The sequence below is a fragment of the Panthera onca genome, chromosome D4 (genome assembly GCF_046562875.1).
Source record: "Panthera onca isolate mPanOnc1 chromosome D4, mPanOnc1 haplotype 2, whole genome shotgun sequence".
NCBI classification, from domain to species: domain Eukaryota; kingdom Metazoa; phylum Chordata; class Mammalia; order Carnivora; family Felidae; genus Panthera; species Panthera onca.
This window is the reverse complement of record NC_138351.1, coordinates 56,159,063-56,172,581: the sequence shown is the minus strand read 5'-3', so window position 1 is coordinate 56,172,581 and position 13,519 is coordinate 56,159,063. Positions and strand designations below refer to the sequence as shown.

At 44.1% G+C, this 13,519-nt stretch overlaps 1 protein-coding gene across 2 annotated transcripts; it reads left to right on the top strand.

Moving 5' to 3' along the window:
• Nucleotides 1-236: 236 nt before the first annotated feature.
• Nucleotides 237-10,567, top strand: BAG1 (BAG cochaperone 1). 2 transcript variants are annotated; one of them, XM_081790904.1, is made up of 8 exons: nt 237-342; nt 379-469; nt 1,880-2,008; nt 4,428-4,510; nt 6,122-6,235; nt 8,337-8,444; nt 9,738-9,800; nt 10,308-10,567. In XM_081790904.1, the coding sequence occupies exons 2-8, from the start codon at nt 433-435 to the stop codon at nt 10,395-10,397; spliced, it is 624 nt and encodes a 207-aa protein (XP_081647030.1). In that variant the 5' UTR covers nt 237-342; nt 379-432; the 3' UTR covers nt 10,398-10,567. The 2 variants fall into 2 exon arrangements, with proteins under 2 accessions (XP_081647030.1, XP_060465508.1); XM_060609525.3 differs by having other exon boundaries at nt 317-469.
• The last annotated feature ends 2,952 nt before the right edge of the window (nt 10,568-13,519 follow it).

Sequence of the window (13,519 nt, the reverse complement as noted above, 5' to 3'; positions counted from 1 at the left end):
AGGGAAGCAGCCGCGCGGGGTTGCAAGGCGCCAAGTTCCTCTCCCACCGCTGGGTGGTCAACTAGCGCGGGTCTGGCGGAGCGCGGTGGCGCGCGGAGACCGCGAGGCGACCGGGAGCGGCTGGGTCCCCGGCGGCGCGCCCCTCGGCCGGGCCGGGAGCCGCGCCAGTCGGTGCCCCCGGCCGAGCGCGGTCCGCCTCCCTCTCAGCGATCATCCGTCCGGAGTGCGGCCCGCGGGCATGCCGGATCCACCAGGGGCGCCGCCACCGGCGCTCGCAGGCCGCGGGTGAAGAAAGTGCGGACTCGCTCGGCCCGGAGCGAAGAGGTGACCCGGTGCGAAGAGGTGGCCCGGAGCGAAGAGGTGGCCCGGAGCGAAGAGGGGGCCGGGAGTGAAGAGGTGGCCGGGAGCGAAGAGGTGGCCGGGAGCGAGGAAATGGCGACAGGCGGCCTCAGCGTGACCGTCACTCACAGTGAGCGCAGACGGCCGGGTGGGCTTCGTGCCGGCTGGGCTCCGTGCCGGTCCACCAAAGCCTGGTGGGGGTCTGGCCACGTGTCCTCCAAAGGCGTGTGTTCTTGTGCTGGTCCTAGCGTCTGGAAATGTGAGGTCTTGTTTGTGTTTGGGACCGGCTTTTTGTGCGGGTCTTGTATCTGCACACCTTTCCAGGGGCCAGTGTATTTTGTCTCAAGCCATTTGCCTTTTGTCTTATCGTCCATGTACGTGCTTCACGTCGTCGTCCTGGTTATATGTCTTAGTGTGTGCCTGGGCAATCCTTGTGAGTCTTTGTATCAGCATTGTGTTTGGCCGTGTCGTATATGACTGCTGTGTGCCTGGATACCTGTGTGTGTGCTGAGTTTAAACCTACGTCCGTTGTTTGAGTGGGATGTGGCTACAAGCGTAAGCCCTGGGAACCCTTTAGGGTCTGTCTACTGTTGGAGGTGATAGCCAAACAAAGTAAGTCCACCCAAGAGCTGAACCTATGAAGTCTCCTCAGGACTAGAGGAGACCCCAGGGCCTCAGAATCTGGGGACCAGTATTCTAGATCCTTCAGTTTTGAGTGACCTTGGGATGTCTCTTTTCTAGGCATCTGGTTTCTTCCCTGTGAAGTAGAATTGGTAGCACCTGTCCTGCTGACTTCATGTGGCTGTTGTGCAGGCTCAAGGCTTGGCATATGCCCAGGACATGGGCTACCTCCTTACTGTGCACATACCTGGAAAAGAATTGGCATTTCTGGTTCAAAAAGAAGTTTTCTGCTGTTTGAGTTTACTCACTCATTGTCTATTTGCTGAGCACCAGCCATGTTTGTGCCCAGATGTGCCCAGTAGAAGAGACCTGGAGGAAAAATAATTCCTTACCCATTACAGCAAAGGAGACAAGAACAGTACAGTAGAGTACAGGGTAGTCAGGCCACAGGAAGCAGATAGCTTGTGATGAAAAGCATGCCCTTGGAAATCAGATAGATGTGAAGTCAAGCTCTGACTTCACAGTTGGGTCTCAATAGGCAGGTCTTTTAACTTAGGTCCTGAACTTAGTTTGCTTATCTGTAAAATGGGGATTAATAGGTAGTACCTCCTTAATGGGGTTGTTCTGAGGATTAAATAAGATAATGTATGAAGTGAGCCTAGTCAGTCCTTTATGCATATTAAGTGTGTAAAATGCTACCTGATATCACTAGATTGCTAGTTATTATCATAGAGGACACAAAAATCCTTGAGAAGGTTACCAGACAAAGCTGGGCAGATGGGGGGACAGACAGGCTATTTGGAGTAGGTGGCAAATGAACTGGGCCTTGAAGGCTGAGTAAATAAATATAATAAAGTGTCACCCTTTTTTGGTTTATGTGAAAGAGTTTTCTTCATCAAACACTCTTCTCTGTCCCCAGGCAATGAGAAGCATGATCTTCACGTTATCCCGCAACAGGGCTGGAGTGAGCCAATTGTCCAAGACCTGGCCCAGGTTGTTGAGGAGGCCACAGGGGTTCCACTGCCTTTTCAGAAACTTATATTTAAGGGTAGGCATTTCTCTTCCAGCTTTGAGTCCTTATGGCTAATGGGCCTTCTTAAAACTGCTTAGCCTTACCTAGTGGTAACTCTTAGTTTTCAAACTGGGATAATTCTTATTTGCTTGTTTAGTCATCCATTCCTTAGACATGTATTTTACTGAGGCCCTTCTATATACTGGACACTTTGAAACATTTGGACAGATGTTAGAGTTGAAGTCCCATGAGGGTGGCAGAAATCTTAACCATTTTTGGTGAAAGTGCACAGGCAGTATTCCCTGGCTAAGCTAGATTCTCTTCCCATCATATGCGTATGTGGCTCTCCTGACCACTTCTGCAAGTTACTATTAAGTAATTGTTTTCATAGTTGCTGAACATCTGATTTCTCTGTTAGGGATAACTAACTTTAAGGGAAGACACTACTGTGTCCAATGCTCAGCATAGTGCTGACACAGAGATGTTGAACAAACTTACTAGGGGCCTGGATATGGCAGGCCCAGTAGATGATACTGATTTCTGCCAGGACCCACCTCCCCCTCCTATTCCCATATCTCCCATATCTATTCCATATCTCCCATACCTCCCCCCCCATCTCCTGAGAGATCCCATATTTGTGGTATCTGATGGGGCTAGATTTATCCCATTTGGTGCCAGTCTTAAATAATTTAGTGATGGGAACCATTTTTATTTATACTTCATAGTGTAACTCCTTGTCTTTTTTTATTTTTTAAACATTTTATCATGGAATTATAAAAGGCAATAGAAATCCATGTTTCAGGGGTGCCTGGGTGGCTCCATTGGTTTAGCGTCCCTGTCTTGATTTTGGCTCAGGTCATGATCCCAGGGTTGTGGGATTGAGCCCTGCCTCAGGCTCCACACTAAGCATGGAGCCCGCTTAAGTCTCTCTCTCCCTCTGCCCTTCTCTCCTGCTCTCTCTCTCTCTCTCTCAAAAAAAAAAAAAACAAACAAACAAATAAACCATATTTCAAAATGGAGGAAAGCGCAAAGAAAATGCTCTATGTTCTTCTGGATAAAACCCCTCATATTTCAGAATGTTTCTTATATTATTTTTATTTTTTAAAAATAAAATTTTTTAATGTTTTATTTATTTTTGAGAGACAGTACACGTGGAGGAGGGACTGAGAGAGAGGGAGACACGGAATCCAAAGCAGGCTCCAGGTTCTGAGCTGTCAGCACAGAACCTGATGCAGGGCTTGAACTTACAAACCGTGAGATCATGACCTAAGTTGAAGTTGGACATTTAACTGGCTGAGCCACCCAGGCACCCCTCATATATATACACATACGCATATATACATACGTATGTGTATATATATATATATATATATATACGTATGTGTGTATACACATATATACACACATATATCTATACATGCATATATGTATATGTATACTACTTTTAAAAATATACATACATGTATATATACATATATATGTGTGTGTGTGTATATATATAATATATATATACATATATATATATTATATATATATACATATATATATATATTATATATATATATATATATTTTTTTTTTTTTTTTTTTTTAAGTAGTTTTCACACCCAGCTCAGATCCCAGTGCAGGGCTTGAACTCATGACCCTGAGATCAAGACCTGAAGCTGAGATCAAAAGTTGGGCACTTAACCTACTGAGCCACCCAGGCGCCCCTCATTTCAGCATATTTCTATCCAACTATTTGTTTGTTTGTTCAGGCATCCTGAAGTGTGGGTTCTTATTTATGTATGTGTTTTTAGTTGACGAAACTGAGATTATATTGACTATATAGTTTTTATAACATTTTTCTTATAATGCTGAGCCATCAGCATTTATTGTGGCATTCAGGTTTCCTAAAAAAATTAGCTTTAGGGGCGCCTGGGTGGCTCAGTTGGTTAAGCGTCCAACTTCGGCTCAGGTCATCATCTCACAGTTTGTGAGTTCAAGCCCTGCGTCGGACTCTGTGCTGACAGCTCAGAGCCTGCAGCCTGCTTCAGATTCTGTCTCCCTCTCTCTCTCTCTGCCCCTCCCCTGCTCATGCTCTGTCTCTCTCTCAAAAATAAAACATTAAAAAAAAATTTTTTTTTAATTAGTTTAATGCCTACAAAGTCTTCTGTACTGATGTATAGCTAATCAATCCCCTATTCCTAAATGTTTGTTTTTCCAGTTTCTCACTATTATGATTAAGGTTGCATTGAAGATTATCTTGTAACACTTATTGTGTAGGCACATGTCCCATTACTTGTTTAGGATAAAATCTGAAGTGAAATTTCTGGGTCAAGACACTGTCTGAAAAGGTTATTACCAATTTATCCTCTTCTCATTAGTGAACACACTTGTCTGTTTCCTGTACCCTTGCTGAAATCTGTTTTCAGTGTTGTACAATTGTTACCACTTGGCATAACTTCTCTTTTCAGGAAAATCTCTGAAGGAAATGGAGAAGCCATTGTCAGCACTTGGAATACAAAATGGTTGCCGAGTCATGTTAATTGGGAAGAAGGTAAATTGCTTTTTCTGCCAGAATACCTGAGAATCAAATGACCAAGGTCTTTTATACACATTTCTATTTAAAAGGCCAAACTGGGGACCCAGATTCTGCATTAATAAAATAGGTCTCTCTAAATACATGTAGTTCCATTCATTTGATAGGATTACTAGTTTTGTTATTCTCAGGCCCTCCCACTCCTGTTGGTTATGGTTTTTACTCTGGGAATTAGGAACAGTTATGCTGCTTCAATAACAGCTCTTGTGTTGGTGGTGGGATCTCAATCTGGTTAAAATGGGGCCTGAGTCAGGACTTACTTACTTGCAGGGGATTTGCAAGAGAATGTTTTATTAAAATAAGCCTATAGATTTTTAAAATAAGTACTCTGCAAATTTCATCAGTCTCTCTCCCTTTAAACACCCCTTTTACTAAAATCTCCCACAAGGGAAAAACCCTCTTTGGCCAGAAAGAAAAGTTCAGAATAAAGAACTGAAAGAGGAAAAGAGCCAGTTTGTGAGGACAGTAGCTCCTGGGGTGATGAGTGAGGTTTATGGCCAGCCCTGCATTGTGGCACACTGGAATTGTTGGTCATAAGAAGCTTTCTATTTTGTGTGAGGTAGCTGATTCAGAGAGATGGAGAGGGCAGAGATTAGCAAAGTGGAGGCAAAAAAAAAAAAAGTCCAGCTGCAGAACGCCGCCGAGAGATTGGCACTTAGGATTTCCCCACAAAGAAGAATGTGATCAATTTGAGATAGTGTAAAAGCAGGAAGCTACTGGCCCTGACTACTGATTGTTTAGATGAGAGAAGGGGAAATATTCTAGGTTTCTTGCTCAAGGGTCAGGGGAATAGTTCTGAGCAATGGGCAGAACATAAGGGTTGAGTTTGAAGAAGCTATAGGACCCCTAATTGGGGCTGTCCTGGGATATATGGAGCCAAGTCTCATTCAAGTCCGTTTCTACCTCTTTTGGGCTGTGTGATCTAAGATTACTTTACATTAAACCTCAGTTTCATCATCAAAAACACTAGATTGTTCACTGGGATGTGGTAAGGCTTAAAATAATAATACAGGTAAAGTGTTTAGTGCCTGGCAGGGAGGAAATGCTCAACAAAAGTATTCATCATTGTCATCATCATCGTATTAAGTGGGAGACCTCAGTTGGTGGGTGACACTTAGGAATTCATTTAAAGGAATGGTAGAATTCTACCTGTCTCACCATTCTGGACTCCTTACAGGTAGTCACTATAATTTGTTCCCTCTTGAGGTTTCAGTCTGGAGTCTGCTATGGATCAGCCCCAAGTTTAGGTTGAATCTGGCACTTGGATTGGCTCCATCCTCCCAACCCAAGCTGTCCGGGGCCTGGCCAAATGTTTACTTAGTATCTTCTCTCTAGTCTAGAGTCTTTGTGGGTAGAAAACCCTAATGTGTAATCCTCCTGCTTGCTTTCCAAGAAGCAGCAGAGTTAAGGCTATTTTTTTCTAGGAGAGTGGTTTAGTCCAGTTGTGGTCAGATTTTTTTCTTGCCAGACAAAAGCTACCTTTCTTGGTGATTATTGACTTCATTTTATTTTTAAATGTTTTATTTTTTTTTCTTTCTTTTTTTCTTTTTTTCTTTTTAAACGTTTTAGAACAGTCCAGAGGAAGAGGTTGAACTAAAGAAGTTGAAAGATTTGGAGAAGTCTGTGGAGAAGACAGCTGACCAACTGGAAGAGTTGAATAAAGAGCTTACTGGAATCCAGCAGGTCACTCTCTTTGTGGAGATGCAAATGTGTGGTCACCGGGCAGCCTCTCTAGTCAGATTCCCTGGGTTCAGATCCTGGCTTTACACTTTCTATTACTTTGGGCAAGTTTGCCTTGTCTCAAGTTCCTCACCTGTAAAAATAGACTAATGACAATACCTCCCTCCTCTTAGGGTTGGTGTGAGGATTAAACGATGCAGTTTGAGGGGCACCTGACTGGCTCAGTTGGTAGAGCAGGCCACTCTTGATCTTGGGGTTGTGAGTTCAAGCCCCACATTGGGCATAGATCTTACTTTAAAACAAAAGTTGTAAAATAAAATGATGTACTTTGAGTCTGACACATACTAAGTGCTTTATAAGTATTACTGTCACTGTTATTTTCAAACCCTAGCCAGCATCCATTTGTGCTCCTAGGAGAGCACCTGCCATGCCAGGATCATGTATTATCTGAAAATAGAACAGGTAGCTTCTCTCAGTCCAGTCTGTTATAATGTGTTTAGCAAGGCAAAGAACATTTTGTTGAGCCATAAAAGGTCCAAGTTGAGCTTGATCTTAGAGGATGGTATCCTGTTCATTTCCTTCTATTAGAGAAGGGGTACAGAGACCAAGTAAGGATTGTGAACAGCCCCAAATCACATCTTCCCTCCCTCCCCTCAGTTTATAACATTAATAGATGTATCTTTTGGTTTTAATTACAAAAGTAATACATGCTGATTGTACAGAACTTTTAGGTAAAGATAGGGGCACTAATACCTGTAAGCCCCTGACTCAAAAGATAACCAATACTGGGGCACCTGGGGGGTTCAGTCAGTTAAGTGTCTGACTCTTGATTTCAGCTCAGGTCATGATCTCAGAGTTTGTGAGATTGAGCCCTGCATTGGGCTATGTGCTGACAGTGTGGAGCTGGCTTGGGATTCTCTTTTTCCCTTTCTCTCTGCCCCTCTTTCCCTTGCTCTCTCTCTCTGAAAATAAATAAACTTAAAAAAAAAAAGACAACCAATACTAAAGACTGGAATATATTTTTGCATCTTAAATTGATACAATGTTGTGTACACTTTGTAAATTGTTCTATTAGATAAAAGATTGAACATTTTCCTATGTCATTAAAAATTATCATACTTATTGGGGTGCCTGCCTGGCTTAGTCGGTAGAGCATGTGACTCTTGAGCCCCATGTTGGGTGTAGAAAGTACTTAAAACAAAAATAAAATCTTAAAAAAATAATGATCATGTATTTCAAAACTTGCAGAATGTTGCCACATATATGAATATGTTATGGTTTAGCCAACCAATTCTTTATTGTTCATCAACCTAATGTTATTTTATCATTATGCATTAATGCTTTTCTGAACATCCTTGGATGTAAATCTTTTTTGACCATTTCTGACTTCTTTGGTAGCATAAATTCTCTCACTTGGAATTGCTGGTTAATGTTTAAAGCCTTTACTACAAGTGGTCAAATCTGCATCTTCAATAAACATTCTTAGAGATCCCCGCTGTCCATCTGTTGTCACCAGCTAATTGGTGACTGGGCCAAGCAATGTGAATAAACAGCAAGACAGTTTAGTAAAAATAATGTAAATTCTGCCATTTGTTTACACAGGTCTATGTCAGGAATTATTTTAAGGGTCTCCATATATTCCTCTTTATCCTCATAGTAACTCTCAGGGGTGAGGTATCATAATCTCCATATTAAAAATGAGGACATTAAGTCTCAGATAGGTTAAGTAACTTGCTCAAGATCACAAGCCAGTAAAGGGCAGTCAGAATTCAAGCCTGGGCCCATCAGGCTCTACACCTCGTGTTCCTAATGTCTGCCTCTTGTGTGTGGGTATACACTGGTGACTGGGGGCTGCACTCGGGAGGCATTTGCAGCCCTAGTGGGCCATGTGAGACAGAGTGGCCTGCAGCCTATCACAGTGCATGGGGTGACCCTGGGCCAGGTTTTCTGTTTTTTAGCAAGAGATGAAGTTGTGGGTCTGAGGTGTGGCCCAGCCTTTTGGGGGGGATGTAGGCTCAGGGTGTGGCTGCTTCATCAGTGTCTTGGCATGGAGTTTTCTGTCAGCCTCAAGGAACCCTTGCAATAATGCATTATTCCTGCACAGGGCTTTCTGGCCAAGGATTTGCAAGCTGAAGCTCTCTGCAAACTTGATAGGAGAGTAAAAGCCACAATTGAGCAATTTATGAAGATCTTGGAAGAGATTGACACGCTGGTAAGTAAATATTCAGCTGGTGGGGCGCCTGGGTGGCTTGGTCGGTTAAGCATCCGACTTGGGCTCAGGTCATGATCTCATGGTCCATGGGTTTGAGCCCCGCGTCGAGTTCTGTGCTGACAGCTCAGAGCCTGGAGCCTGTTTCAGATTCTGTGTCTCCCTCTCTCTGACCCTCCCCCGTTCATGCTCTGTCTCTCTCTGTCTCAAAAATAAATAAACGTTAAAAAAATTTTTTTTAAATATTCAGCTGAGAAAAACTAGTTTCCTTTGACTATGTTTCAGTCAGTTTCAGTCTTTCAGTAATGCACTCTTACTGTATGAGTATATTGAGCACCTGCTGTGTGTCAGACACTGCTAGTCCTTGATGGATACACAAAAAGATAAGACAGTTCCTGATTTTTAGTCAGTCACATCACACTAACATAAGGCTTTTGTCATTTTTATTTATGTATACTAATAGCATCCAGTTCTCACAAAGTTGGAACCCAAACGGACTCTGATTTTATGGTCAGAGAAACACAGGGCTTCGCTTTCCTGATATTCATGTGACTGATATTCCACTGGGCTCATTAGCTGGACGGAATTCAGTTAGACTCATGAGTAGCTCTTATGAGACAATTGGGGCTCATCGACTCCATGTTCCCTTCTGCAGAGGGATGGTAATGGTATTTCTAGCCTGATGCCTCATGTTTTTAAAATTAAAAAAAAATTTTTCTTTATTTATTTTTTTTGAGAATGAGAGACAGAGAGTGAGAGGGGGTGGGGCAGAGAGACAGGGAGACACAGAATCCGAAGCAGGCTCCAGGCTCTGAACTGTGAGCACAGAGCCCAATGCAGGCTAGAACTCGTGAAACCGTGAGATCATTACTTGAACTGAAATTGGACGCTTAATGGACTGAGCCACCCAGGTGCCCCTGATGCCTCATTTTTGAGGGTGAATTTCTCTGCTTGGGATTCTAGGGGAGTGAGAGGGGTTTGTAAAGAAGAGGCACAGTGAGCTCATGGTGTGGCCAGGACATAGTATCTGTACATAGGACACAGAGAAAGAACAAAGTCTTTGTTACAGATCAGTGTCTATGGCCCAGACATTGAGAACAAAGGGAACTTTTATAGAGGCGAGAGCCATGGGAAGAGCCATGTAAGATAAGATACAGACCAAGGGAAATCATTCCTGAAAATCCATGTCTCATTGACACTGGTGACTTAAGATGCATTTGGTATACTGTGGTGTTCTATCATGTTGTTATGCCATTTTTACTGAGATTATTTATGTGTCAATGTGTTCTTCCACAGATTCTGCCAGAAAATTTCAAAGACAGTAGACTGAAAAGGAAGGGTTTGGTGAAAAGGGTTCAGGTGAGTTGTGTGGTCAGAGATTACAAAGTTTAATGTGTTTACCTGCGTGTGTGTTTACCTGCTCAAAGTAGGGTAGGATAGAAGTGTGATGTGTGGTATGGACTTTTTTTTTTTTTTTTTTTTGGTTGTTATTTCATGAGCCCAGAACATAAGAGAAAAGCTCCTTTCATGTCCCTGTAATTATATTTGAATTTACTAACTGGGAAGGAAGATCACACAATTCTAGGAGACACTATTCAGGTGAACACTGCTCCCTGAAATTGTACATTCACAGTGGCAAGGTTTCCTGTCCTCACCACCTGCTGGGGGTTGTCGTCAGAAACCCTAGTCCTATGCTGCCTCTGCCCCTGCCCTGCTTGCCTTAGAGCCAGGCCAGCTCCATCCCTACACAGCCTGTTTTGAGTCAGTCACCCACGGGTTCTGCACAATGGCTAAGCAAAGAGCCTTGCACGGGCAGGGATTGGCCAGCCCGGGATGGTCCCTCACTGCCCTGTATTTATGTATTAGGCATTCCTAGCTGAATGTGACACCGTGGAACAGAACATCTGCCAGGAGACAGAGCGGCTACGGTCCACAAACTTAGCTCTTGCCGACTGAGGTGAGGCAAAGAGAGCATGTGCTGCCTTGAAGAACAGTGCCACCACCTCTGTCCTCTCTGGAATAGAAGTGACCTGATTTCTTCAGGGCCGCTGGGGACAATTGGCCGGTTGCCTGTTTTCTTGCCCCTCTACCTGTTCTCAATGAACAAGTGTTGTCTGCAATCTTCAGTAGAGCTCCTGTCTGTTTTCTCATTCTGTCTCTGTATGGCTGTGCTGTCCTGCAGCCCACCTTGTCTGGAGAGGGCCTCCCCTGCCCAAGTCTTCCCAGCTCTTTTGAGCTTTGGGTGCTTTCTTTGGGCTGGAGAGACCTCCTATTTGGGTTTATAGGCCACCCCCATCTTCAGATACATGAGGCCTTTTTGCCCTTGTGATTCTATAGCCTATAGATGTAACCTAGAACCACCAGGAGGTTACATCTAGTCAGGAATGTCGGGAGTAGCTCAGAACAGGTGTTTGGCAACGTGGGGTAGTCCAAACATCCCTCATTGTAACCTAATTCTGGCACAGCTGGCCGGATTGTTGGTTCACAGACCCTGACCTCACCTCCCAGTGACCCTGCCCAGCCTTTGGCCTTGAGATCTCAGAAGCCCATTTCTGGGTGGGGCTTGTATTGATGCTTAGACTTCCTTGTCCTCAGGTAAATCTCTAGTAGGTTAAGGCTGGTATTGACTGAATCTCTGCTTGAAACCAGGCCACAAGTATGGCTTAGTGGGGGCAAAGAGAAGAGTCACAGTGAGGCAGGTAGTGAAGGCAACTGTAAACTTCTCAGGAGTTCTTTCAAAGGCATTTCTGTTTCATTGTACCCTTCTGAGGTCAGTGTTTCCCTCAAGGCTGTTCCTGTTTTTTTTGTGGCCTTTTCCCCCTACGTTGTTATGTTTTTTAAAAAGTAGTTAATGTACGTACACATCATCAGTAAGCAAAACAATGTTCCAAGTTTTTTTGATGAAGTTTGAGAAGCAAAAGCCTTCTGCGGTTCTAGCTATAATTTATGTTTAATAAGGTTGAGAGTGGCTCTGTATGCTAGAACTCTTAACCGGCTCGGCTGCCGTCACCCCAGATTTTCCCACAGTGCCCAGGAGACAGGATTCCAACAGGCCACTCTGAGGCTGACCTTATTTGGCAGAGAGGGAGTCCCAGAAGCCCCAGGAATTTAGGACTGCGCAGGCGGGGCCTAGCACAAGGCAGTGGCAGTGGGGCATAAGTGGATGAGGCTCCACCTTGCCCAGCCCACCTCGCACTTTAATCAGCAGTTCAGTATTTGTTTTTATACGGTAGCCCTGTGGCCTTGGGCCAAAACATGTAATGAGAAGTTCCCGTCCACCAGATGCTGTTCTGAGTTCTTTGGGTGTATTAGTTATTTAATCCTCACACATTCTAAGAGGCAGACAGATACTCTCCCCATGTTAAAGGTGAGGAAGCAGAGAGCTCAGGTAATTTCTCAAGGTCATAAGTGGCAAGGCCAGGATACAAAGCTAGATGGTTTGATTTAGAGCCCATGCTCTTAATCTCCACTATACTGCCTCCTGACAATGTGGGCTTTCTCGCTCCCTCTCATATTCTCTCTTCCTCTCTCTCTTTCTCCCTCATTGGTCTCTACTTCCCCTCTGGCCCTCTGCAGAGCAGCTTGAGTGGTCATAAAGTACAGATTTTACCATGTCAGTCCCCTTAGGATAAAGGCCAAAGGCCCTACCCTGTGCGCTCTCCCTGTCATCCTGGGCCACTCTCCTGTTTGCTGGCTGCTGTGGTCTTCCAGATGCTCTGTGCCCTCTCCTGCCTTGAGCAGGCCCTCTCCTTGCCTGTCTTTGCACATGCTGTTCCTCCATTTGGACAGCTCCTTACCATCTCTCCCGGTCCCTACCCCCTTTCTAGGTAACTGAACATCCCTTGAACTTAAGTCAAATGTCTCTCCATAGAGAAACCTCTTCTACTGTCAGAACATATCAAACCCCCATGCGATACCGTTTCCCAGTTTGCCATAACTTTTCTTAATGATAAGTAGCACGATAAACCATGATGATTTATTTGTGGGATTATTTGATTAATATGTACCTTTAACCCTAGACTCTCTAAGTTCCTTGGGTTAAGGAGTTTCTTTGTCTTGTTAACAACTTGTCTTGTTAACAACGTATTTCAAGCACATCTATTTATAATGGGTGCTCAATAAATATTTGAAGAATAAATGAATGTATGTTGAGCACACACATCTACAGTGAAATTCCCATAGCTGCTCTCAGCCACTGAAGCTCTGTCAGCACCGGAATTTACAGCATTCACAGTGTCAATAGCCATTGTTTTATTTAAGGGTGGAGAAGAGAGGCCCTAAGGCACAGGCTTCTGGGCAGATGTGCAGGGTGGTGACTGGGGCCTGTGCACAAGGCCCACCCACATAGATCTGCACATCCACAGGATAACTCTGCCTGTGAACAGGGAAAGAACACTCCTCTGTCACCCACTTTCTCAGGACATGGTCAGTCCTACTGCAGGGGAACAAATGGGGCTCTGTGACCCACAAATATCTTTCAGCCTCACAGAGCTGGAAGAATTCTCCCACACATTGTTTAGTCACCAATTTCTACTAATCCTTTAAGACAGACCGTAAAGATTACCTTCTCTGAGAAGCCCTTCTTCAGGACTGGTATTCAGGACTCTTAGTTGAAAGCACCAGAAAACAAATTCCAAAGAGATTGTTAAAATAGAAAATTTATTGGCAGGATGTCGAGTTACCCCATGTAACTTTGGGACATTCGAGGGCAGTTGGACTTCAGGAGCTCAAACACAACCTGGAATTACTCTCTCTATCTTTCTCTCTCTCTCTCTTTTTTTAATGTTCATTTATTTATTTTGAGAGAGAGAGTGTGAGAGTGGGGAGGGGCAGAGAGAGAGGGAGAGAATCCCAAGCAGGCTCCACACTGTCAGCACAGAGCCCAACATGGGGCTTGAACCCACAAACTGTGAGATCGTGACCTGAGCCAAAATCAAGAGTCGGTCACTTAACCGACTGAGCCACTCAGGTGCTCTTTTTTTTTTTTTTTTTAAACTTTTTTTAATGTTTAGTTTTGAGAGAGAGTGTGAGCAAGGGAGGGATAGAGAGGGGGACAGAGGATCTGAAGTGGGCTCTGC